The 27174-nt window shown below is 46.2% G+C and overlaps 3 protein-coding genes across 3 annotated transcripts; 2 read left to right on the forward strand and 1 right to left on the reverse strand.

Moving 5' to 3' along the window:
- The first annotated feature begins 661 nt into the window (after positions 1–661).
- LOC130386142 (trace amine-associated receptor 13c-like) lies at positions 662–1657 on the forward strand. The gene has a single exon (XM_056594918.1). It carries the CDS (start codon positions 662–664, stop codon positions 1655–1657), a length of 996 nt encoding a protein of 331 aa, XP_056450893.1.
- A 7676-nt stretch (positions 1658–9333) lies between these two features.
- Positions 9334–10335, forward strand: LOC130386143 (trace amine-associated receptor 13c-like). The gene has a single exon (XM_056594919.1). It carries the CDS (start codon positions 9334–9336, stop codon positions 10333–10335), a length of 1002 nt encoding a protein of 333 aa, XP_056450894.1.
- Positions 10336–12847: 2512 nt separating this feature from the next.
- Positions 12848–26349, reverse strand: LOC130386671 (dipeptidyl peptidase 3-like). The gene is made up of 19 exons (XM_056595689.1): positions 26292–26349; positions 23496–23654; positions 23156–23300; positions 22395–22484; positions 22101–22238; positions 21654–21728; positions 21149–21239; positions 20849–20979; positions 20057–20187; positions 19751–19809; positions 19402–19596; positions 18171–18283; positions 17873–17965; positions 17707–17769; positions 17455–17579; positions 16673–16793; positions 15965–16144; positions 15340–15502; positions 12848–13103 (listed from the first exon to the last, which is right to left on the reverse strand). Exons 2-19 carry the CDS (start codon positions 23618–23620, stop codon positions 12958–12960), a joined length of 2184 nt encoding a protein of 727 aa, XP_056451664.1. The 5' UTR covers positions 23621–23654; positions 26292–26349; the 3' UTR covers positions 12848–12957.
- Positions 26350–27174: the final 825 nt, after the last annotated feature.

Raw genomic sequence — 27174 nt, forward strand, 5'->3', positions numbered from 1 at the left:
TCTCTGAATGTCTATATAACTGCGCTCTGGCTTGTTCTCTGAGCGTCTGTGTATTAATGTGTTCTGGCTGGTTCTCTGAATATAAACAGCCGTTTAGTGTCTGTGTATTAATGTGCTCTGGCTGGTTTTCTGAGTGTCTGTGTATTACTGTGCTCTGACTGGTTCTCTGAGTGTCTGTGTATAACTGTGCTCTGACTGGTTCTCTGAATGTCTATATAACTGTGCTCTGGCTTGTTCTCTGAGCGTCTGTGTATTAATGTGTTCTGGCTGGTTCTCTGAATATAAACAGCCGTTTAGTGTCTGTGTATTAATGTGCTCCGGCTGGTTCTCCGGCTGGTTCTCTGGAGGTCAAAACTCAGCGCACTGAGAGAGAGAGAGAGAGAGAGAGAGAGAGAGAGAGAGAGAGAGAGAGAGAGAGAGAGAGAGAGAGAGAGAGAGAGAGAGAGAGAGAGGGAAGGAGAGAGAGAGAGAGAGAGAGAGAGAGAGAGAGAGAGAGAGAGAGAGAGAGAGAGAGAGAGAGAGAGAGAGAGAGAGAGGGGGGTATAACCGTTGTACCGAGGAGGGATTGAGCCACAGACGGCGCCAGGTCTTCACCCCTGGTCCTCAGCCGGCCTCTGCTCCCTCGCTCCACCTCCTGCACCTCGACACCCTGTCCTCCGCCATGTCTCCCCTACTGAGGAGCCCGCTGGCCGGGTCGGGGCCGGACCTCTGCTACCCCCTGCTGCTCAACACCTCCTGCAGGCTGAGCCTCCAGCCCCGCTTCACCGCCAGCCTCCTCTACACCCTGACCTTCTCCCTGGCGCTCCTCACCGTGCTGCTCAACCTGCTGCTCATCGTCTCCATCGCCCACTTCCACCAGCTGCACACGCCCACCAACCAGGTGCTGCTGTCCCTGGCGGGCTCCGACCTGCTCATCGGCCTGGTGGTGATGCCCCTGGAGGCGCAGTACTACATCAGCTCCTGCTGGCTCCTGGGTCCCTGGCTCTGCTACGTCTACTACACGCTGAGCTACGTGCTGACCTCGGCGTCGGTGGCCAGCATCCTGCTCATCTCGCTGGACCGCTACCTGGCCGTCTGCCAGCCGCTACGCTACACCAGCGAGGTGACCATGGGCCGGGTGCAGCTCGCCGTGGGCCTCTGCTGGTCGTGCGCCGTCGTCTACAACTGCAGCCTCCTGGTCGTGAACGTAGGTCGAGAGCCGCGCCGACGGAGGTCGTGCCGGGGGGAGTGCGTGGTGTTGGTGGACGGGCCGTCCAGCTGGGTGGAGCTGCTGGTCACCATCCTGGCGCCCATATCCACCGTGGTGGCGTTGTACCTGCAGGTCTTCGGCGCCGCTCTGTCCCAGACGCGGAAGATGAGGTCGTCGCGGGCGGCGGCGGCGGCGGCGGCGGCTCGGCGGTCGGAGTTGAAGGCGGCGCTGAGGCTGGGCGTGGTGGTGGTGGTGTTCCTCCTGTGCTACTTTACCGGGTTCATGGGTCAGGACGCGTCAGAGAACTTTGCCGCCTGGTCCTGGGGCGTCTGGTTGTTGTATTTAAACTCCTGCCTGAACCCGCTGCTGTACGCCTTGCTCTACCCGTGGTTCCGGAGGACGATCAGAATGATCGTCACCCTGCAGATACTGAAGCCAAACTCCAGCCGGGCCAGCGTACTGCACTGACAAAACTCCTTCTTCTTTCGTGTCACATCAGAGGTCCAACTCAGTGTCTTGTCACCATGCCCTTGTCTCTGGTCCCGCGTCAAAGAGGCCGGCTTTTCCTGGATCCAAGATGTAGTGGTGGATTTGGGTCAGCCCAGCCCTCTCCCACTCCTGCTGACAAACTAAGAATAAGGGGACATGTCTGTTTTTTTTATTTCTCATTATAGTGGCATTCTGAGGCATTATAATTATTATAATCAGAGGTGCATATGTTTTAAAAGTATCATCAATTGTTAGATTTGTATTGGTTTTACTTTTGTACATTCTATTAATTACCAATTAAAATGTAAGATTGAATGTTTGTGTTTAATTTAGTTGAAAGCGTTTTACATTCGGCTGTTTTAATACATAATATCTTGTGTGGTGAGCGTTGTATAAGTATCAGCCAGACTCCGAGGCCACCCTATTCTAGGAATACGCTGACAGATATTATTTCAGGAATGTAGAGGCATGAAGATCATAATCATCCTGCCTCTTCCTCGTCCTCTATATACCTGTCTGTCGCCTCTGCCTGTCTCACCACCACGGGGCACAGAGCGTTCAGCCGCTCTGGTCCCCGTCTCTGGAATTCATTTCCACACCAACTCAGAAACATCCACTCATTCTCCCCCATTTCAAATCACAACTTAAACACGTGTTTAAAACGGCCATTTTCCATCTGATGCCAATTGCTAGCTCTCTTATTCTGGTTGTTATCTTTTCTTTTTCTTTTTGTTATTTCTCTTCAATTACTTTTGTGTATGTATCTTTGGGTGTCCTCGAGTGCCGATAAAAGACGACTTCAGATTAAATGTTATATTAATAATTTTATTATAGTACACAGGCAGATGTGCATATTTATGACTGTCTGCTCTTCTTTGCTGACAGATATTGTTTCATGAATGCAATGAATGTTTTTACTCTTGTGTATTGCATTAATAACAAATTAAAATGTAAGATTGAGTTTTGTGTGATTCTGCATGGTATAAGTATACCATATTGTAGCATGCACTGAGAGATATTATTTAATGGTTGTATAGGCGATAGGGCATAAGGAATATGATAGGCAGATGTGTATATTTATTTCTGACTGCCTTCGGCAGTATAATGGGGTGGAATAACAGTGCGTGAAGTGAAGTTTGCATCATTAAAGCTTAATATTGAATGTATATGTTCAATAAACTTGAAATACGTTTACATTCTACAATTTGAAATCAGAATATTGTGTTTGGACGGCACGGAATTAGTAATAGAAAAATGAAATAGTAATAAAATAAATAAAAATATAACTGATTAACGGGGTCTGAGCAAAATGTATGGAATTTATATATATATATATATGAAATATATATACAGTGGTGTAGTCTATTTTGTTGTAGTGGGTATACTGTGATGATTCCCTCCCAGCCTCGTACAAACCCGTCCCACCGGTACGTGTACGTGTGTGGCGCTTATGGGGTGTCGCACCACACTCACCAACGCAGGGGTCTACAACCCGCTGATTTAAGAGTATAACGATTATCAACAATCATGAAAAGCTGAGTAGGTTTATCAGTTTTAATAACAGTATGAACAAATAAAACACAAAAATGACCAGTTTTCCTTTGTATATCTATAGTAGCAATAGCACATGCTAAACAAGGACTAAATCTACTCAAAATATTTTAATGAACTATTTACAATCATGGCTAACCAGTGCATGAGAAGGAGATGACAGGAGACTAATGCTTCACTCTTTAAATTGCTCTAATTTGAGCTCTTACTGTTGTTATCTAACATACCATACAGTCATTGAATTGTGTAAAAGTGTGAAATTACTGCACCTTAAAAATGACCATGAATTAGCTATACTCTCATTTGCATAGTGATCAACATTATGAATTTCAATTCTGTATACCAACTGTATGATTCCCTCCACTCTAACCAGGGATGCCCGTTTTTAAATTCCCTAGCCTGACACCAAGTCTGAAAGGCTGGCCAGGGGTTCTCATCTAAAAGTAAGGAGATATAAAGTGGGATTAAAACATTGTCTTCTGTTGACTACTTGTTATGTGGTTAACACATTAACATGGGAGGACTGGACACGCACACCCACACGCATGCACACGCACGCACGCGAGAAGGAGGGGCCCGCCAACTAACGTGCAGAGATGCAGGGGCAGCTTTGCGCTTCGTAACAGAGACAGGGCAGAGCGCGAGTGCGCAGGGGGAATTTTATGAATGGTTAATGTAGGAGATAACTTCCCCTGCTTAAAGTATTTAATTGCAGTTATACCCACGGTGTCTAATCCCACTGTTCCAGCAGCCAGGAAGCCCCCTCGTTAATAACGTGCACGTACATGCTTTAAGAGACTCCATAAGAGAGACTGCAAACCCCGCCCTCTCTGAGGTAGACAGGTTGGAGGGCTACGGCGTAGTTGTGATTAAGTGAATCAGGGTGCACTCACACTAGGCCATCTGGCCGTGGCCGTGGCCGTTTTAGCACCTAACCGTGCTCAAATCTGCCAGTGTGAGTGTGGCCAGGCCGGGCCAATTTGGCCACTTGGGAGAGGTGTGCTGCTACGGCACGGGCCGCTACGGTACAGATGCTAATGAGCCGACACGCGCACACACGCACGGCTACGCAACCTGAGCTGGAAACGTATAGTCAATGCGACGACCACGGACATAATAAAGGCGACGAGCCTTCTTTCCCATTAAACTGTAAACATCGCGTCAAGCGGTTCAACTGTTGGTGTGTTCTCTGTGTTGTTATCCATTGTTGTTAAAACTCTGACTGGCGGCAGACTTTATTATGGTCCATGCAGCGGACGCTTGGTGATGACGTGTTACGACGTGATGACGTATGTACAAGAGCCTTCCGTGGCCAGGCCACAGCTGCGACGGCCAACGGCCACGGCCAGATGGCCTAGTGTGAGTGCAGGCCAGAGAACAATGGGGCCATTTGAGCACGGTTAGGTGTGAAAACGGCCACACGGCCACGGCCAGATGGCCTAGTATGTGTGCACCCTCAGTTAGTGCGTAGGTGCCCTTTGGTATACAAAAACAGTTTCTAAAAATTATAAGCTGACCAAGGCACTTGTTAAAAAGCTTTAATAAATAGGCTGATTCATAATAGAATTCTTAAAAAGTTGCCAAACTGTTTCTGCTATTGTAGGCCTTCATCAGGGCATGAAAAATAATCAAGGTGTAACGGCAGGTATATCAAGTCATAGCTATTAGTAAACTCGCTCCAGCTGGAGTAGGCGGAGTCAACAAATGACTCATAATGCAGCCTAAGTCATGTAATATGATCACAAAATACATACATCTCCATGACAAACATAGAATGGATCCAGTGTTGAATAACAATCATAGCGTTTCAATCAAAATAATTTAAACAGTAACAAACAGCTCATTTAGTCCAAAGGCAGACCACCATTTCAATAGAATCATTCAATCCTGGGAATGCCACAGCATCTAGTTAATAGCGACTTTCTTTTTGGTTCAGTGTTTTTTGTGCCCCTTACCTCCTAGAAGTAAGGGGCACATGATGAATCCCTATAGCGGTGAACAGTATGCCGTTTTCATTATGTGCTTCTCTGAAGTGTCTTGTCATAGCATAATCAGTTTCCTATTATTGGGGCATTCCTATGCTCAGCGAGGAGTTCTTGCGGTTGTCGTTTAGTACGCCCAACATAAAAAGCATCGCACAGAGAGCATTCCAAAACATAAATAGCATATGTAGTCTTACAATTTATGAAATGTTTAGTAGTGAATGTAGTGTGACTGGGTGTACAGTTAGGCACTTTAGGTAGCCATGTGGTCGGTTTTTTTGCTGGTAGATGACTATGCACCGGTCTATCACCCAAAGGAGGTGTTATTCTAAAGGAGAAGACAGGGGGCTCTTTAGAAACATAATTTGACGAGTCATCACGTTGAAGGAAGTTCCAATTCTTTTTAATTATATTACGTATAGTGTATGCGTCAGTGCTATAGCATGTGGAAAAGAAAACCCTGCCCTTTTTAGCAGTTAATGGCTTACTATAGAGCAGAGAATTACGGTCAATAGAGCTGGCCCTCATCAGAGCCGTGTCAGGAACTTTGGAGGAGTAATCACGTTCTTTGAAACGATTGTACATCCCTTTACTTTTAGGGTCAAACTCTTGATCGTTGTCGCAGACCCTAGGTAATCTCTGGGATTGTCCGAATGGGATGTTCTGAGTTAGTGTAGGTGGAGGTGCTCATGTTGGTTTAAAAGGTTGTATCAGCGATTCTAGGCAAGCTGTAGGCAGCCTGTGCCATGAGATCGTACACATAAACAAATGGTACTACCAACCACTCCCAAGCCAAGATAAATAGCATTCCAACCAAACACCGACAAGAGTTAGGGTGTAGTGGGGTTTTGCGCTGCGTTTTTATTCGATGCATGAACCATGGAAGGGAGGGGCGAGCTGGCTCCGTTTGTTTGGGATCTGCGTCAAACACCAACAGAAGTGGCGTCGCCCAGCGTCGCTGATACAACCTTAAACTCAAGACGCATGATGGTTGATTTCTGCCCCCCCCCCCCCCCCCCCCCCCCCCCGCCGTATGAGCTCACTGTCCATGTTTGGAGTGTGGGGTGGTCCTCAGTAGCGCTGGGATAAACGATTATTTTTTAAACGATTAATCTAGCGATTATTTTTTCCATGCATCGATTAATCTAACGATTCTTTTTTTCAGTCCGATTCGATTTCGATTCGATTCGATTATCTCCCCATTAATTGACTAATAGCAATTTCTACATGTTGATTTACATATCTGAATGAAAAAAATATGAATTCCTTAACATTTCAATACATGTTTATTGCCTTTAAATTCCAAAATAAAAGTGCAAAGTAATACATTAAGGCCCCAAGATAGCTCAGAGACTCACAGAGACTTTTTGTTCTTTATTTCTGGGTGTTGAATGAAGTTTGAGTTATCCGATAAAATGTCTAAACCTAGGTTAGTTTGAGCAAATGAATTTATAGAAATAATAATAATATGAGAACAGTGACTAGTTCTCTCGTTATTTCTCGTTTTAAACAGAACCTGTGGTTTTGAGGGGAGAGAGTCTTATAAGACATCTGGGATTTCTGTCCCTCTCCTGCACTGGACTTTCTACATTCATTTTCATCTTTAAAAAGCTTAAAAAAGCTTTTTAAGCTTAAAAAAAAAGAAGTTAAAAAGCTTTTTTAACTTTGCCTTTATTTTCTATTTTAATACTAAAATGCCTTTTTAACTTTCTATTTTTTGCTTATGTTTTTCTTTTACTTACCTATTATTTTATTTAATTGTATGACAATGTTTATATGTGAAAAACTGCCTTGAGTCTGCCTTGTGTATGAAAAGTGCTATATAAATAAAGTTGCCTTGCCTTGCCTTTAATTTTATTGCATTACTTTATTGTGAAAAAAAACGCACACATACGATTCTCCCATACGAACAGACAAGAATGTGTGTTCGTATGTGAGAATTGCCTTCTCAGTAGTTCATTGTCAAAGTTGGATGTAGGTAACTTTAACATTAACCTCAATGAGGAGATAATACGGTAAAGGTTACATCATGTGTTGTGTGAAGTGTGTTTTGTGACACCTATACGTAGTACAGACCCCTCTGTGGCCCACACCGCTTACAGAAGAACAAGGAGCCAGTGGATTCCTATGAGAAGGTTCCTAACAAAGAGCCAGTGGATTCCTATGAGAAGGTTTCTAACAAGGAGCAGTGGATTCCTATGAGAAGGTTTCTAACAAGGAGCCAGTGGATTCCTATGAGAAGGTTCCTAACAAAGAGCCAATGGATTCCTATGAGGAGGTTCTCACGTGACCCAGGTCTATTCCTGAGTCCGTTCGTGTGTGTGCGTTATTCTGAGAGCCATTCCTGATGAAGCCAAATCCTGACCTGATGTTCAACTCAAATGAGGCCCAGTTTGGCAGTATGGCCTGATGTATAAACAACAATATTAATTCATAAGGGAGCAAACATATGAGTTAAGTGTGGCTGAATAAAGAATTGTATCTGAATGGGTCCCAGCATAGCTCATTGGTTGGTTCAAATGGACAAAGGAGGGTTGTTTTACCCGGACAACCAGTTTGAGATCCTTCACCTAGACGGTACATAGCTATGCTAGTTGTAGCATGCTATCTCTAGCCACGAGTCCCAGAACCAGGAACACATTTTCTTAAATGGCCATGGCTTGTAGACAGCAAGCATCAACTCTGTAAAACAACCGTTTCACGTCTGACCTCTTAGTTCAGGCAGAAACGACGAGCATAGCTATTCTGAATGTGCTGTTTACATTGTCTTTCCAAATGTGTCTTCAATAGGTCTTCATGGGAATAAAGATATACACCCCTCAATGAAAGTAGAAAATTGTCTGAAACAATATGATTTTGACAAAGTTTTAGTTTTTTTTCAGTGTGTCTGTTGATGTGTGATTTTGTGTGGTTAGGCCATGTATTATCCAACCACATACTAGGTAAGTATTTGCCGGCCCCATAATTGCATAAGAAAGAACAAGGAAGTGTTCTTGGTAAAAAAAAAATTTGTGTCGCTAATGACCCTGATTACAGGTATGCTCTTAAACGTATCGGTGTCTGTGTACTACTGTGCTCTGACTGGTTCTCTGAGTGTCTGTTAAACTGTGCTCTGACTGGTTCTCTGAGTGTCTGTTAAACTGTGCTCTGGCTGGTTCTCTGAGCGTCTGTGTATTAATGTGTTCTGGCTGGTTCTCTGAATATAAACAGCCGTTTAGTGTCTGTGTATTAATGTGCTCTGGCTGGTTTTCTGAGTGTCTGTGTATTACTGTGCTCTGACTGGTTCTCTGAGTGTCTGTGTACTACTGTGCTCTGACTGGTTCTCTGAGTGTCTGTTAAACTGTGCTCTGGCTGGTTCTCTGAGCGTCTGTGTATTAATGTGTTCTGGCTGGTTCTCTGAATATAAACAGCCGTTTAGTGTCTGTGTATTAATGTGCTCTGGCTGGTTTTCTGAGTGTCTGTGTATTACTGTGCTCTGACTGGTTCTCTGAGTGTCTGTGTATAACTGTGCTCTGACTGTTTCTCTGAATGTCTATATAACTGTGCTCTGGCTTGTTCTCTGAGTGTCTGTGTATTAATGTGTTCTGGCTGGTTCTCTGAATATAAACAGCCGTTTAGTGTTTGTGTATTAATGTGCTCTGGCTGGTTTTATGAGTGTGTGTATTACTGTGCGCTGACTGGTTCTCTGTACATAAACAGCCATTAAGTGTCTGTGTATTACATTGCTCCGGCTGGTTCTCCGGCAGGTTCTCTGGAGGTCAAAACTCAGCGCACTGAGAGAGAGAGAGAGAGAGAGAGAGAGAGAGAGAGAGAGAGAGAGAGAGAGAGAGAGAGAGAGGAGAGAGAGAGAGAGAGAGAGAGAGAGAGAGAGAGAGAGAGAGAGAGAGAGAGAGAGAGAGAGAGAGAGAGAGAGAGAGAGAGAGAGAGAGAGGGAAGGAGAGAGAGAGAGAGAGAGAGAGAGAGAGAGAGAGAGAGAGAGAGAGAGAGAGAGAGAGAGGGGGGTATAACCGTTGTACCGAGGAGGGATTGAGCCACAGACGGAGCCAGGTCTTCACCCCTGGTCCTCAGCCGGCCTCTGCTCCCTCGCTCCACCTCCTGCACCTCGACACCCTGACCTCCGCCATGTCTCCCCTACTGAGGAGCCCGCTGGCCGGGTCGGGGCCGGACCTCTGCTACCCCCTGCTGCTCAACACCTCCTGCCGGCTGAGCCTTGGGCCCCGCTTCACCGCCAGCCTCCTCTACACCCTGACCTTCTCCCTGGCGCTCCTCACCGTGCTGCTCAACCTGCTGCTCATCGTCTCCATCGCCCACTTCCGCCAGCTGCACACGCCCACCAACCAGGTGCTGCTGTCGCTGGCAGGCTCCGACCTGCTCATCGGCCTGGTGGTGATGCCCCTGGAGGCGCAGTACTACATCAGCTCCTGCTGGCTCCTGGGTCCCTGGCTCTGCTACGTCTACTACACGCTGAGCTACGTGCTGACCTCGGCGTCGGTGGCCAGCATCCTGCTCATCTCGCTGGACCGCTACCTGGCCGTCTGCCAGCCGCTACGCTACACCAGCGAGGTGACCATGGGCCGGGTGCAGCTCGCCGTGGGCCTCTGCTGGTCGTGCGCCGTCGTCTACAACTGCAGCCTCCTGGTCGTGAACGTAGGTCGAGAGTTGCGCCGACGGAGGTCGTGCTGGGGGGAGTGCGTGGTGTTGGTGGACGGGCCGTCCAGCTGGGTGGAGCTGCTGGTCACCATCCTGGCGCCCATATCCACCGTGGTGGCGTTGTACCTGCAGGTATTCGGCGCCGCTCTGTCCCAGACGCGGAAGATGAGGTCGTCGCGGGCGGCGGCGGCGGCGGCGGCGGCTCGGCGGTCGGAGTTGAAGGCGGCGCTGAGGCTGGGCGTGGTGGTGGTGGTGTTCCTCCTGTGCTACTTTCCCTCCCTCGGGTTCATGGGTCAGGACGCGTCAGAGAACTTTGCCGCCTGGTCCTGGGGCGTCTGGTTGTTGTATTTAAACTCCTGCCTGAACCCGCTGCTGTACGCCTTGTTCTACCCGTGGTTCCGGAGGACGATCAGAATGATCGTCACCCTGCAGATACTGAAGCCAAACTCCAGCCGGGCCAGCGTACTGCACTGACAAAACTCCTTCTTCTTTCGTGTCACATCAGAGGTCCAACTCAGTGTCTTGTAGCCATGCCCTTGTCTCTGGTCCCGCGTCAAAGAGGCCGGCTTTCCGAGGGTGGTCTGTGTAGGGGGCAGGTGGTCATAATATGCTCGACAGTCTGTTCAGGGGCAACCACACTCGCATGCAGCGCTAGTGTCTGCCAGGCCCCACTTCTTCATTGAAGATTTGAACCGACCGACCCCAGTACGTAGACGGTTCAGCAGACTCCATTGCCGGCGTGGATGATCGTCTCATGTGGCTCCATCTCCTGGATCCAAGATGTAGTGGTGGATTTGGGTCAGCCCAGCCCTCTCCCACTCCTGCTGACAAACTAAGAATAAGGGGACATGTCTGTTTTTTTTATTTCTCATTATAGTGGCATTCTGAGGCATTATAATTATTATAATCAGAGGTGCATAAGTTTTAAAAGTATCATCAATTGTTAGATTTGTATTGGTTTTACTTTTGTACATTCTATTAATTACCAATTAAAATGTAAGATTGAATGTTTGTGTTTAATTTAGTTGAAAGCGTTTTACATTCGGCTGTTTTAATACATAATATATAAAGTATCGGCCAGACTCCGAGGCCACCCTATTCTAGGAATACACTGACAGATGTTATTTCAGGAATGTAGAGGCATGAAGATCATAATCATCCTGCCTCTTCCTCGTCCTCTATATACCTGTCTGTCCCCTCTGCCTGTCTCACCACCACGGGGCACAGAGCGTTCAGCCGCTCTGGTCCCCGTCTCTGGAATTCATTTCCACACCAACTCAGAAACATCCACTCATTCTCCCCCATTTCAAATCACAACTTAAACACGTGTTTAAAACGGCCATTTTCCATCTGATGCCAATTGCTAGCTCTCTTATTCTGGTTGTTATCTTTTCTTTTTCTTTTTGTTATTTCTCTTCAATTACTTTTGTGTATGTATCTCTGACTGTCTGCTCTTCTTTGCTGACAGATATTGTTTCATGAATGCAATGAATGTTTTTACTCTTGTGTATTGCATTAATAACAAATTAAAATGTAAGATTGAGTTTTGTGTGATTCTGCATGGTATAAGTATACCATATTGTAGCATGCACTGAGAGATATTATTTAATGGTTGTATAGGCGATAGGGCATAAGGAATATGATAGGCAGATGTGTATATTTATTTCTGACTGCCTTCGGCAGTATAATGGGGTGGAATAACAGTGCGTGAAGTGAAGTTTGCATCATTAAAGCTTAATATTGAATGTATATGTTCAATAAACTTGAAATACGTTTACATTCTACAATTTGAAATCAGAATATTGTGTTTGGACGGCACGGAATTAGTAATAGAAAAATGAAATAGTAATAAAATAAATAAAAATATAACTGATTAACGGGGTCTGAGCAAAATGTATGGAATTTATATATATATATATATATATGAAATATATATACAGTGGTGTAGTCTATTTTGTTGTAGTGGGTATACTGTGATGATTCCCTCCCAGCCTCGTACATATCCGTCCCACCGGTACGTGTACGTGTGTGGCGCTTATGGGGTGTCGCACCACACTCACCAACGCAGGGGTCTACAACCCGCTGATTTAAGAGTATAACGATTATCAACAATCATGGAAAGCTGAGTAGGTTTTTCAGTTTTAATAACAGTATGAACAAATAGAACACAAAAATGACCAGTTTTCCTTTGTATATCTATAGTAGCAATAGCACATGCTAAACAAGGACAAAAATCTACTCAAAATAATTTAATGAACTATTTACAATCATGGCTAACCAGTGCATGAGAAGGAGATGACAGGAGACTAATGTTTCACTCTTTAAATTGCTCTAATTTGAGCTCTTACTGTTGTTATCTAACATACCATACAGTCATTGAATTGTGTAAAAGTGTGAAATTACTGCACCTTAAAAATGACCATGAATTAGCTATACTCTCATTTGCATAGTGATTAACATTATGAATTTCAATTCTGTATACCAACTGTATGATTCCCTCCACTCTAACCAGGGATGCCCGTTTTTAAATTCCCTAGCCTGACACCAAGTCTGAAAGGCTGGCCAGGGGTTCTCATCTAAAAGTAAGGAGATATAAAGTGGGATTAAAACATTGTCTTCTGTTGACTACTTGTTATGTGGTTAACACATTAACATGGGAGGACTGGACACGCACACCCACACGCATGCACACGCACGCACGCGAGAAGGAGGGGCCCGCCAACTAACGTGCAGAGATGCAGGGGCAGCTTTGCGCTTCGTAACAGAGACAGGGCAGAGCGCGAGTGCGCAGGGGGAATTTTATGAATGGTGAATGTAGGAGATAACTTCCCCTGCTTAAAGTATTTAATTGCAGTTATACCCAACCGGTATTTGCGAAAAATAAACACAGAAGTGAAAGATCTGTCACAAGACGATTGATACGTGCACACGTGTGCACACATGTGTGCACGTATCAATCGCACATCTGTGCACATTTTTAAGCGGGTACACGCAAATCCTGGTGCGTTCCTAGTGGGTATACAGCGTATACCTGCGTATCACGTAGACTACACCACTGATTATGCCCTTTAGAAGGAAGTGTCTGTAACGCGGCCGCTAATGGCACCAGCAGGGGGAGTCCCTCTTGCTGAGCTCCAGGAGGTCTGCCTCCAGCTGCTCTGCATCCTCCTGGAAGCGCTCGGTGAAGGAGTGGATCAGACCCGCCGCACTGCCCTCGTACTCCACCAGCTCCACGGCCTCGCCTGGGAAAACAACAGCATCGTGGTCGTCATCCAAACCGACTTGCGATGAACCAACGGGAAACGGTGTCTAATCCCACTGTTCCAGCAGCCAGGAAGCCCCCTCGTTAATAACGTGCACGTACATGCTTTAAGAGACTCCATAAGAGAGACTGCAAACCCCGCCCTCTCTGAGGTAGACAGGTTGGAGGGCTACGGCGTAGTTGTGATTAAGTGAATCAGGGTGCACTCACACTAGGCCATCTGGCCGTGGCCGTGGCCGTTTTAGCACCTAACCGTGCTCAAATCTGGCAGTGTGAGTGTGGCCAGGCCGGGCCAATTTGGCCACTTGGGAGAGGTGTGCTGCTACGGCACGGGCCGCTACGGTACAGATGCTAATGAGCCGACACGCGCACACACGCACGGCTACGCAACCTGAGCTGGAAACGTATAGTCAATGCGACGACCACGGACATAATAAAGGCGACGAGCCTTCTTTCCCATTAAACTGTAAACATCTCGTCAAGCGGTTCAACTGTTGGTGTGTTCTCTGTGTTGTTATCCATTGTTGTTAAAACTCTGACTGGCGGCAGACTTTATTATGGTCCATGTAGCGGACGCTTGGTGATGACGTGTTACGACGTGATGACGTATGTACAAGAGCCTTCCGTGGCCAGGCCACAGCTGCGACGGCCAACGGCCACGGCCAGATGGCCTAGTGTGAGTGCAGGCCAGAGAACAATGGGGCCATTTGAGCACGGTTAGGTGTGAAAACGGCCACACGGCCACGGCCAGATGGCCTAGTATGTGTGCACCAAAGAGCATTCCAAAACATAAATAGCATATGTAGTCTTACAATTTATGAAATGTTTAGTAGTGAATGTAGTGTGACTGGGTGTACAGTCAGGCACTTTAGGTAGCCATGTGGTCGGTTTTTTTGCTGGTAGATGACTATGCACCGGTCTATCACCCAAAGGAGGTGTTATTCTAAAGGAGAAGACAGGGGGCTCTTTAGAAACATCATTTAACGAGTCATCACGTTGAAGGAGGTTCCAATTCTTTTTAATTATATTACGTATAGTGTATGCGTCAGTGCTATAGCATGTGGAAAAGAAAACCCTGCCCTTTTTAGCAGTTAATGGCTTACTATAGAGCAGAGAATTACGGTCAATAGAGCTGGCCCTCATCAGAGCCGTGTCAGGAACTTTGGAGGAGTAATCACGTTCTTTGAAACGATTGTACATCCCTTTACTTTTAGGGTCAAACTCTTGATCGTTGTCGCAGACCCTAGGTAATCTCTGGGATTGTCCGAATGGGATGTTCTGAGTTAGTGTAGGTGGAGGTGCTCATGTTGGTTTAAAAGGTTGTATCAGCGATTCTAGGCAAGCTGTAGGCAGCCTGTGCCATGAGATCGTACACATAAACAAATGGTACTACCAACCACTCCCAAGCCAAGATAAATAGCATTCCAACCAAACACCGACAAGAGTTAGGGCGTAGTGGGGTTTTGCGCTGCGTTTTTATTCGATGCATGAACCACGGAAGGGAGGGGCGAGCTGGCTCCGTTTGTTTGGGATCTGCGTCAAACACCAACAGAAGTGACGTCGCCCAGCGTCGCTGATACAACCTTAAACTCAAGACGCATGATGGTTGATTACTGCCCCCGTCATGCCAAATTTATACCGGCTGCCAAATTTGTACCGGCCTACGTCCTCAGTTGTTGACAAATTCCAAACCTGCCTGGCGACAGACGACGCGATCGTCTGTTGCCTGGCTATGGGCGATCGCGTCGAATGACGTAGGAAGGTTCTTGAACATTCGCAAACTTTCATGCTCGTTCATTGCACTCCTTCATTGAGCGTGACAAGACAGGTTTTTGAAACCTGCTTCAAACACTCAGTTTACTAGCTAAATTTGATTAAACAATTCAATACAATACAAATATAAAGTAAAAACAAGTGTTATCTAGCGATCTGTTATCTGTATTATGTTATTTCGTCTTTGGAAACATGAGCCGAATGTTTTTTGAAACCTGCCCGGCAACGGACAACCCAATCAAATCAGTTGTCAAGTTGTCAACAACTGATGACGTAGGCCGGTACAAATTTGGCAGCCGGTACAAATTTGGCATGACACCCCCCCCCTGCCGTATGAGGTCACTGTCCGTGTTTGGAGTGTGGGGGTGGTCCTCAGTGGATCCTCTTAGGCTGTGATACCCCGTGCATCAGTCCACCGTCCCTCCCCAGGCCGGGCAGCGTACCTTGGACCCTGGTGTTGGCCTGGACCAACATCTTGCGATCCTCCTTCCTCAGCAGCACCGTGTCGCGCAGACGCAGGAAGTTGTGCGGCCCGCTGTCCGTCACGGCGGAGTAGCCGTCGTAGAGGGCCCGCCCCCCCGCCACGTCCGCCGTCGCCTTCAGCACCTGGCGCACACGCACGCACGCACACACACACACACACACACACACACACACACACACACACACACACACACACACACACACACACACACACACACACACACACACACACACACACACACACACACACACACACACATTACAGCCCCCCAATATTCTAAATAAAGTTAAAGTTCGCTTGCTGTAATGCCCCAAGTGAGCCCACTTCTGGAGAGAAATCACACAATAACGAAAATAAAACGTTTCAGTCAGTTCAAAATAGAAAAATGTGTAAAATACAATGTTCTGCAAAATAACAAAGTAAATAAATAAATAAATAAAAATTACACTTTAATAAAAAATTTAAGTACCCGTTCTGCATATTCAATCAGCAAGTCTCCAACGTTTAACGGCATGACATTAGCATAAATCTATTTTTGGTCCTAAAGCCAATGGTTCATGGGTGGGGGGGGCGGGGCCTCGTACCTGCAGTTTGCAGAGGAACCTCTGGATGGCGCTCTTGCCCACGGTGTGGATCTTGGTGCGGTCCAGGGCGATCCTGGCGTCGGGCCGTCCGTCGGCGCCCGCCACCTCCTCCAGGCGCACCAGGCCCTCGCCGGCCTCCAGCAGCACCCGCAGGATCACGAAGCTGGCCTGCATGTGGGCCTGAGGACCCCCCATCGGAGGGGTTTGAGGACGCGGCTACAGTCATGTATGGTCGACCACAGAGTTCTGATTGGACTGGCCGGAAAGCTGACCGTAAAAAGACCAAACCGTCCGACTCTAAACAGTCGCATGGTAAAAAAACCGATTACATGTCTTTATCCCATCAATATGACACACTGAGGAGTAGAGTATGGGAGAGCTGTGCCGTGCTTATACACCCAGTGTATAGAAGAAGCATCAGAACCCCATGATGACTTATATTCTTATATATATCGTAATACAAAAAAATAAATACGATTAATCGCGATTAATCGCGAGTTAACTATGGCATTAATGCGATTAATCGTGATTAAATATTTTAATCGCTTGACAGCCCTAATATATATATATATCGTGATACATATCACAGAGGAGAAAATATCGCTAAACGATTTTTTCCAATGTCGTTCGTCCCTAGTATACGCTGTATGGATGCGTAAACATCAGCTGATCCTCATGACGACAGAGGAGGTGACGCCCGTCCCATACCTGTCTCCAGCTGCTGCTCTCCGGGGTGTAGAACTCCAGGCCCAGCAGGCCAGCGCGCACCATGTACAGCCAGTTGATGTACACCACGTCCTCGGCGTCCTGGCCCTCGTGGCCGAAGATACTGACGCACGCGCAAACCAAGGAGACAGGGTTACACATCAGCATGGCCCACTGTACGTTAGATAGATACAAAACACAAGCCGTGTAAACTGCATGAAACTGATTCAATGTAAATGCAACATATAGAACAGGACTAGGCATTAAAGCAACAAAGTAAAAGCTAAATGTTCTGAACGTGTTTATGTAGTTAATTCTTTGAGTAAGGTGTACTTACCATTTTTTTATTTTTTATTATATTTACTTATTTATTTATTTTATATATTTATTTATTTATTTTATTTTATTTATTTTATTTTATTTTTTTATTTTTTTTATTTTATTTATTATTATTTTTTTTTTATTTATTTTATTTATTTTTTTTTTTTTTTTCCACAATGTCTTGTTTTTTAAACGATTTATGATGACTATATGCTCTGTAAGGTGACCTTGGGTGTCTTGAAAGGCGCCTCTAAATTAAATTTATTATTAATATTATTATTACTTGCGAGGGAAAAACATAATGGAAAAGGATGAGGTTTGTTATGAACATCAGGTATAACTTTAACTGTATAAAAAGTATAACTGTTAGTGTGTGCCGCCATAAAGCATCTCTCAAAGGGTTTATGTGTGGAGCGGCCCCCGGAGGCTCCAGCTGTCTGAAGAGCTCGGTGTCCCTGCAGTACCTGAGGGCGAGCTTGTTGAGGCAGAGGTAGAGCCCAACGCACTCGGCACGGCACTCCTCATAGGACGAGGCGATGGTGGAGAACCTGCTGTCCCACGTCTCGTTGCCGCGGTACCAACTGGTCACCTGTAGACATGACACACACAAACACACACACACACACACAGAGACACAGACAGACACACACACAGGTGAATGTCAGAAACAGCTTAATATCGTTGGTCACTTGGCACCTTCTCAGTGCATACGTTACCTTCTCTCCGGTCACTGGGTTGATCAAAGTGTTCTGGTCGAAGTTGAATTTGCCCTGATCGTCCTGTCGAGAAGCACATCCGTTTAGTCTGAGGTTGAAGCCTGTGAGGCTAACGTAGGTGAGCTCCTACTGTTTGCTGGCTCTATATACAGTCGACGGGACTGACCTGAACAAACAGCTTGCCACTGCCGTGGCCCAGCAGCTCATGAAGCCCAACCTGCATCTCGAAGGACGGCAACATCCACTTAATATAAGCATCCTGCAACACACACACACACACACACACACACACACACACACACACACACACACACACACACACACACACACACACACACACACACACACACACACACACACACACACACACACACACACACACACACACACAGGGTTGGGTCACATTCTCGGGAGTGCACGTTGCTGAAAGTGGTGTGGAGAAAGTGCACGTGCTGCTTGCCAACCTTGTCGTCCTCCTCCAGGAAGGTAAGCTTCTCTTTCTGAATATCATAGGCTACAGCCAGAACGTTGCCTAGCGACACGTTCTTGAAGCCCTCCGACTGTCTGATGTCATCATCTACAAGCACACAACATCACCCAACGGTTAACACACAGTTAACAGCTATCCCAGTGCGTCTGCGGACATGGTGGCGTGAAAAACATGCTATTGTTTTCAGTCCATTTAACGGAAAGATCAACATGAACAGCTTTGTTTAAAGTTATTTCAGTTAACTGAAATACTATTATTATTATTATTGAGGGTCAACAAGGTGTTCTTTAACATCAGATAAAAATGTTGCATGATATCCATTGCAATCTCAGTCCATACATTTCCTTTGATTCTTTCAAGCAAATTAATGGCTAGAGTCTATTTACATATAAGCGTTTCAGGAAGTACAAACTACACAAAAAAGCGGGGAGGCGAAGCGGGAAAACCCTGCAACCCAAGACCGAGTTTATTATCTGACCTTGAGACTAATATACTTTGATAGAAAGAATTCCCAAGATATTGGTTCGTTGTGTAGTTGATCCATCCCTGTGATGTCACGGTCATGTAACGCTTCTAGATTCTGTGTTGTCTGCGTACAAGGGTTGCCTCGGTGTGGACATTTTCACACCGAGTAATACGCTCGCGTCAACACCGGTATTACCGAGTATAAACGGTATTAACTTTGACACTAGGTCAACCGCCATCTTCTCCGTCAACTCTCCTCTCACACTCGGTGACAGCGGCTGGCAGCGCGCCAATTCTCGGCGTCTTATAACGTTCTATATATAATAGTATAATATAATTGTATACATCATAATATCACGGCCAAAAGCTCTGCGCGCCTCCGGATGGCCGTGGCGCGGGGCGCTCACGTAGGCATTTGTTTACCGGCGTTGCTATGGTTACCGGTCTTGTAAGGAAGCGCGCCAATTCTCTTCCGCACAGAGCAGAACTCTGGCCTATTCTACACATTTTAATTTTCTTAATTATATTATTCATTTTTACTGAATTAAAAAAAAAAACTCGGTGTTGCCGGTGTGCAACACCGGTAACACCGGTAATACCATATACCCCGGCAACCCTACGCGTACAGTAGTTTATGTAACACTTCTAGATCCCGTGGGTCAGTGCTGGCCACGTATAGATGGTTTTGCAACACGCGTCGACCCCGTGGGTCGACGCGATCCATGGGGCTGGATACGTACAGTTGGGGATGTTGATGCCGGCGGGGACTCCGCTGCCGGCGAAGGTGAGCACGTCCAGCGAGGTGAAGTCCGGCTTGAGGAAGGTGTCCTTCTCAAAGTCCCGGGGCCACGGCAGCTCGGGCAGCAGCACCTCGGCCGAGCTCACCAGCTTGCCGAAGCGCTCGCTCATGGCCTTGTTCACCACTGCCACGAAGCCTGGGCGGACGAGGACACGGGTCAACGGCTAGCTGGGAAGACAAGCTCAACCAACGCTACAGTGTGTGTTGGTCTCGGGTGGAGAAGGACCCGCTAAATTAATAATATTTTTTAATAACCAGCTATTAATTACCGCATTAAAAAGGGAGCTTACCTTCAAACTCTCCCCTGGAGCCATAGGGGTCCCTGTAGCTCTCTATGAAACCTATGTAACTGAGAGGAGGAGGAGGGAAACATAAGGTCAAAATATAACACCAGGTTAGTTTCACTGGAATCGATGTCTTAACCACAACATTCCACAACAAAGAACATGCCATAATAGCACTGCTTCAGTAGGTTGGTACAAAAAAGGGGCAGATGTTCAACATTCCATGAGCCTATTCTTCGAGGGAAATGGTCCAGGATGTGGAAAAAAATGTGACGATTCAGTTAAGAGATCTTGTGATTCAGATGCATGTACCTCTCAACGGTTGGCCCCTTGTCTTTGATCCAGAAGCGCGAGCCTTCCTTGTGTGCGTCGATGGAGCCGGAGGTGAAGCTTCGCCGGTATCCCTCCAGCATCTTCTTCTGGTTCTCACTGGCAGCATGGGCCTGTCCATTGGGCAGGGTTTATGGGGAGATGGAGGGCAGAAAAGTTCTGAGTCGAGGAAGGACATTTCATTGGACTTTGACAGAGCCTGTATCCGGTTCTTTGCCTGTGTACGTCATGTTCTTGAAACAATAACTTGAGGAATTTTTTACAGCGCTAAAGAAATGGATGTTTCCAACAAAAACATGATGATTCTCCATCTTCTCTTGTCTCTTACAAGGCTTAGCTATAGCGAGCCAATCTGATTATAGAGACTGGCCTCCACATTCTTCAATACTAACACAACCCTGAACATGAACTTGCATGTGGACGGACGGCCTGCGTATCCCGTACCGCAACAGCAATCAGACTGACAGTTTAGTCAGTTCTTCCTTGCTGTTTCTTGAGCTGAAGGTTTAGGGTGGGTCTGTGAAGCCTCTTATTATTCTGATAAATGACCCTGCACTTTGTTCCAAATATGTTGTTTCTATAAACTGCACCCCTTTAGGAATACTATTTTTCATTTAACATCTACAAAAATTTCAACCTAAGACACATTTGCAAATTACACAAATAAATGTATGCAGAGTTTGCTCTGGGAATCGTGCTAATCTGGGATCAATACGCACCGCCCCCCCCCAACCCTGACCCTAACTATGCTCACACAAACAGCCGCCCCCTCACCTGGGCCTCTTCGAGGTAGTGGCAGACTCTCTCCATGATCTGGGCGTAGTCCCCCCTCTTCACGGTGAACTCTTTGTCTTCAAAGCTGAAGCTGCCGCAGCGCGTCTCCCCCTCTCCGTCGACGGCGCAGTCTGCACGGCCAAACAGTCAACACCTTGATCAGGCAATCCGCACAACGAATGACCCCAACCCGTGGGCCTCAACAACGCAAGTATGGTAGCAATACTGGGATTGATCAAATATTCAAAACAAACGCTGTTGACCCTTATGCAACCCTTATGCATTTAACACACACAGTACCTGACGTCACTGCCGACGCCAGGCGCACCTCGTAGCTCGTCTTCTCCCCCTTCTCCGTTTTGAACAGGCGTGTGTTGTAGGCAGACAGGTTCTACGGACACAGACACACACACACACACACACACCACACACACACACACACACACACACACACACACACACACACACACACACACACACACACACACACACACACACACACACACACACACACACACACACACACACACACACGTTTAACATGACCCCAGCCTGCAAACAAGGTGGTTGCCTTTCAGGGTGGAGCATGCTCAAAGAACACTGCCCCATGCAATAAACCGTTCTCATTAACTTGCTCATTAATTTGTTGCCATTCAATGTCAGATTCGGAAATCTGGCATGATTTATACTGTATGAAGGAACTGGGTGAGCGTCATCATGATGATCATGGCATGTGAAAGTGACTGGTTTGAAAGTGGTCCGGCTTTGAAGAGCAGAAGGCTCGGAAAGGCAGCCAGCAGCTCACCTGGGAGTCGAGGAACTTCTGGGCCAGCTCAGCGTCCTCCAGACCACAGTTCCCTGAGAAGTAGGTGGTGATGCCCTGTGGATGCACGACAGGAAAGGTTACACGATGTCCAGCACCATGTCAGTCCTTTCTACAAGTCCCCTTCTACATGTAGAGCACTTCTTGGGCCCCTCGGGCCTAAAAAAAAAAAAAGTTTGGTTCCTGTTGGTTTTCATTTGAGGTCACGGGTAGGTAGGGAATTTATTTTATTTTTTTATTTTATTTTTTCCAGCGGGAGCGAATGAAGAGGTGCACCAATACGTAATTATATTTTGCATCAAAAAAAATAAAAATACGTTGTTTTTTTTTAAAGCTCATAAAATAATTTGGGTGGCACATAAATTGACAGGGTCGGTGGGAAACCAGAACCAAACATATTTTTTTTTTAGGCCTCTCCCGGGCTCCCACCTTGCTGCCCAGCCCCAGCTGTTTCTGTTTGTCCTCCAGGGAGAAGAGGGCGGAGGAGCAGCTGTCCCACAGGGCCTCCATCTCGCCGGGCTGCTCCTTGAATGACTGGCTGGCGAAAACCAGGGCTTTCAGCTTGTCCTGGGGGGGGCCGACACAGAAACACCCTCCATATTAGCAGGTTTAGGACTTGAACCGTTGGTGTCTGAACTCATCTCCTCAACGAAAGGACCTTCTCGTTTGAAAAACACAAGTTTTAGCACGGAGGTTCGTCTTCAAAAGGAGAAGCACTCTCACCTTTGGTAGGTTTGGGATGAACTTGGTGTCTCCGAAAGATTTGTAGTTTCCCATGTTTGCATAAAGACCGGCTGCATATACCAGGAAGGCCTATTACAGACACATTAGAGAACACAGTTACTCTAGACGTCGAGGAATAGGTGGTGGGATGGGGATATCCTGACATCGCCAGACCAATTTGTAAATGCATTAGTCTGAAACCTCTTGATTTCCAAGGGGCTTTATCAACGGTTGATTGAAAACTTTATTGAACAACAATTAACCGAAGTGTTCAAAAGGATTAAAAAACACAATAAAGCCCAAAGGCTTGTTTCCATTGTGGTCCTTTAGATGGGAAGGGAGGAACAAACACAGCACGTGGACTGCAACGTTGAGGAAAAAAGGGGATTAAAATTAATAAAACAAGGGATCAGTTCCCAGACAGACAAGCAGACACACAGACAGTACAATATCCCTAGTACTTCAGGGATCTTTGGATTTTGTTTAAGGTGGCAGACCCAAATACCTCTGGCTCAATCTGATAGGCCTACAACCAATTAGAGAAAAGATCAGCAGCTACCATCTTGTTTGTTCATGAAAATACTGCCACTTACAAGATACGGTTGCGTTTGGTCAGTTGGAAATCTGGCCAGATGCATATGCCAGAGAAAATAAAACATGAGCTCGCAGACTTGTTTGGTTTTCAGGATAGGATGAGGTTGGAGCGACCAGGAGAGGGAGGAAGAGGAAGGGAGAGTGTGCGAAGGAGAGTGATGATGCACCTGGTACTCCTCACTGGTAAGCCCAGCTGCCATGGCGACTGGCTCCAGTTCAGCAGCTGGTTGTTTACGGAAGATCTTTTGAAGCAGCACGAAGATGTTTGCAGACTCTGGGGAGGTCTGCAGCAGAACCGCCAGGCCACCATACCTACAGATACAGAGTTAGATATAGAGGTCAATGAAGAGCTGCCATAAGCCGTACATCTCATTTAACTAGGGACAAAGTATGGAAAGTATTTTCTCCTACGTACTATCAATGGGTTCTACTTTTACTCAGAAGTCTGGACTTGGGAACGTCGTTCATGAAGAATTCAACGTAATGCTTGTTTTCACGTCGACGTACCAGGCTGCCCGGGAGAGGTAGTGGGAGTACATCTGTTCCCGCGGTGACAGCAGGCTGAACGCCTCTCTGCAGTCCAGCGCAGAGACACCGATGTCATTAGGGAGGTAATACTGGGAGTCCACCATGTTCAAACTGGAATTGAATACTGGCGAAGAAAACCTGCAAATAGAAAATATATTGGGAAGTATTTAACAACTCATGGACAAATGGTGAAGATTTAGAAGAAGGAGAAGTGCAGCTTAGGATTTAGAACAAGGAACAAGGTTAAACCGAAAGTGAAAGAATAACAGACGGATAGGAGACCAGGCCCCGTTTCCCGATATCGATGGATCTTCGCTCGTAAGATGGTTCGAAAGATGGATCTTTCGAACCATCGATCATTTCTTTGGAGCGTTTCCCGAAACTCCTCTTAACGTGAACGCGCATTCGCTGCACTCACGACGATCGTACCTGTCCACTGACATGGTGCTGAAACGGGCTATGACGCAGGGGGAGACGCAGGAATGTCGCAGGAAAATGGGGTTAAAAAGGGTTAAAATATCTCCCCATCAAGGCCAACCGCAGAGTAGCCTACGAAAAGAATAGATTGCAATAATATGAATGCTAAAGATATTAAATCACAATTGATTAAGCCTAGGCCGACATATATATCAGTCCTAATCCTGAGCGCACGATCGGGAGGTGGAAGTTGCGCTTTAGATGCCTTCACAAGTCCAGCGGAGGGCTCCAGTTTTCGCCGGCCAAGTCATGCGCTGTGATATGTGTGACAGCTATGTTGCACAACATTGCAGCTAAGGCTGGGGTAGCTTTGGTTGAACCGGAGGACATTGAGGACGATGACGACGAGTAAGATCGGTGTGAGGACGGCCTCCCTCATAACTACGCGGCTGGTTTTCATGCACGTCGAAGAGTGATTGAGACTTTTTTTTAACCCCCTCCACCCTCCCACATGTCACTAAACATTCCCGTCAACGTGACCAATCCCCACCATATCCCAGCCTTTTGCCTGCTCGTTTGCATTTTATCAAATATTTGTATAATTAATATTTTTATTATTTTTTTATTTTACATTATTTTAGGCTACGTTTTATGAGTAGCCTATGTCAGTCTGCACAAATCCCCCCCACTTTCTCTCAAACATTTTAAGTGCCCTGCCTGCTCAAACATTTCCTGGACTGTCTCTCTCAAACTAACATAATGGCCCACATTAGCCTCAGACGCACGTGATACACCATTACCAATGTGTTATAATAAAACGCATCCAATACTAGGAATGTCCGCTGGTCACGCCACTGAGGCTATAGTAGGCTAACGAGGCTCTTAGCGTCCTACGAGTACCCTGGAGCACTCGTTAGCTACGAGCGTTTTCAAGACGTTCGTTACCAAAGATGCTTTCGGGAAACGGTGTGAAAACTGTACGATGCTCGTACGACCCACTCTGCGATCTACTTAGGCTAAAGATGCTTTCGGGAAACGGGGCCCAGAGCCAGGCACACTCATAATTTCTTTAGGAATTTTCTAGTTAAAATAAGATTATACATAAAAATGAAAAAACATTAAAGCTATTCACCCACGGCCTGAAAATACTTTTTTATTTTACATTTAGCCTACTTCAGGTAAGAGCAAATGGCGTTTATTAATGTCACTAGCTCCTACTCTGTCTCCTACTGTCCTTCTCCAGGACATCTCCCAGGCTCTGGAACTCCCTCCCCCAACATATTCGTGACTCTGAGTCCCTCGCCATCTTCCAGTCCCGCCTCAAGACTCATCTCTTCTCCTCTGCCTACCCCTAGATCACTCACTATCTCTAGCCCCATCAACTTTTTTTTCTCTTGTTTATCTATTTTTGTGCCCCTATGTAAAGCGCTTTGAGTACGTGAAAAGCGCTATATAAATTGAATCTATTATTATTATTATTATTACTCAACATTACAAAACGATTAGCTGCCACATCTGTGAAAGTCAACAGGCAACAGGCATAGCCTACTTAGATTGTTTGTTTTTTGAAAAAACGATCTGATTGTTTTTTGCTTCTTCATTTTGTTTCTTCATTGAAGCACCCGCTCTGTCATAGTAGACAATGATCACCGCAACAGGTACAGGCGCAGCTGAGCTACTAGTTCCTCTTTAGGACCCTGGGGAGTGAGAGTCGTGCCTTATGGTGTGTTCGATTTACACTGAAAGTCGGAACTTGGAGCTCGGAACAACGTAACCCCAAAGCTGAGTGCTCCAAGCGCTTCCCAGCCTCACAAACGTACAACAAACAAACAAACATATAATACTGTTTACGTAAGTAGCAGATAGCATGAATTCTATGTCTGGCTGGTGAGATTAATTCGACTTTCCGAGCTGAAGATCCGACTTCATGGGGGCACATTCGTGCACAACCTGAACGCACCATTAGTCGTAGCACACAAACGCCGGGCTCTCAATGCGCGCTGCATGTAAATTAGTCTAACCCTAACCCTAACCCTTATGTAGGGACAGAGTGGGTGGGGTCACTATGAATCTGAGGGGGACATGTCCCCCCCGTCCCCAGTGCCATCTGCGCCCATGCCAGGGAATACGTCGAAATGCATGTACGTCATTATTTGACACTTTAGTATTGTTAAACATGACTATCAATCATTATAACAACGTTTATAGGTCATAAAAGTCGAAAAAGCATAAAAGGTCCCCTTTAAATACCACACTTTAAATACCGTGGTAACAATCAAAACGGGTACACAAAATCAGTACCAACTGCAACAACTTTATTGTATGAGGTATAACTGATCAAAGAACGTACTGTCCTACCTTGGCTGTCCTGGCCGCGTCTTCTGAGAGCAGGATCAGGATGAGAGCTCCGTCCTCTACGGCGCTTTTTAAAGCTGAGCTGGGTGGGCCACACCAAGGAGGGGGGGGTATATCATTATTTGTAGTCACGCCATTTCTAGGAAATGCTCTGCTTTCCTGCCACCCCTGGAGAGTAGATGAACAAGGCAAGTGCGCAAGAGCTGGAGTCGGTACCTAAACGCTACACTGTCGGATGTTCATGCGGAATTGTGCATTTCTCCACGGGCTCAATAAATTACATCTTCTTCTTGAACCTCCTTATAATGTTAAATATGATATAACATGCAATGCACATGGATTAGCCTATAGACCTACCTACATGTTTATCTTTATATGTTTCCAATATGTATGCAGGCCTATATATATTTAGCCTATGGCCGATGGGCTATTTATATGCATAAACTGCAGGTTATCCATGGAATCGATACCTTTTACCTGTATCTTAAATTGTGTAATGTTTAAGTTGTTTGGGGAGATATACCTACTTATGACACCGCACGTATGGGCACTATGGCCATGTGCGTTAAGGTGCATGCACCAGACTTGTGGACATTAACCGGACAGTATTGTGGCGAGCAGTGCGGGAAGGACGAGACGGGAGCACAGGTTAAGCGATGACGCAACTCTCGTGCTCCATACACCGCACGACTACGAGAGCTGCCGTTATTCAATAGGACACACAAAACACAGCGCACCGCACACCCAACCAAAAGACATGTAATTCTCAGTAACGGTGGCGGTAACACTACACACAACAAGTAAACACTCAACAACACACAACTACATTCTACCGAGCACACACCACAAACCCGTTAACCCAAACACATAAAGGGAATAAAACCCC

This window comes from Gadus chalcogrammus, chromosome 7, assembly GCF_026213295.1.
Source record: "Gadus chalcogrammus isolate NIFS_2021 chromosome 7, NIFS_Gcha_1.0, whole genome shotgun sequence".
Classification (NCBI taxonomy): Eukaryota; Metazoa; Chordata; class Actinopteri; order Gadiformes; family Gadidae; genus Gadus; species Gadus chalcogrammus.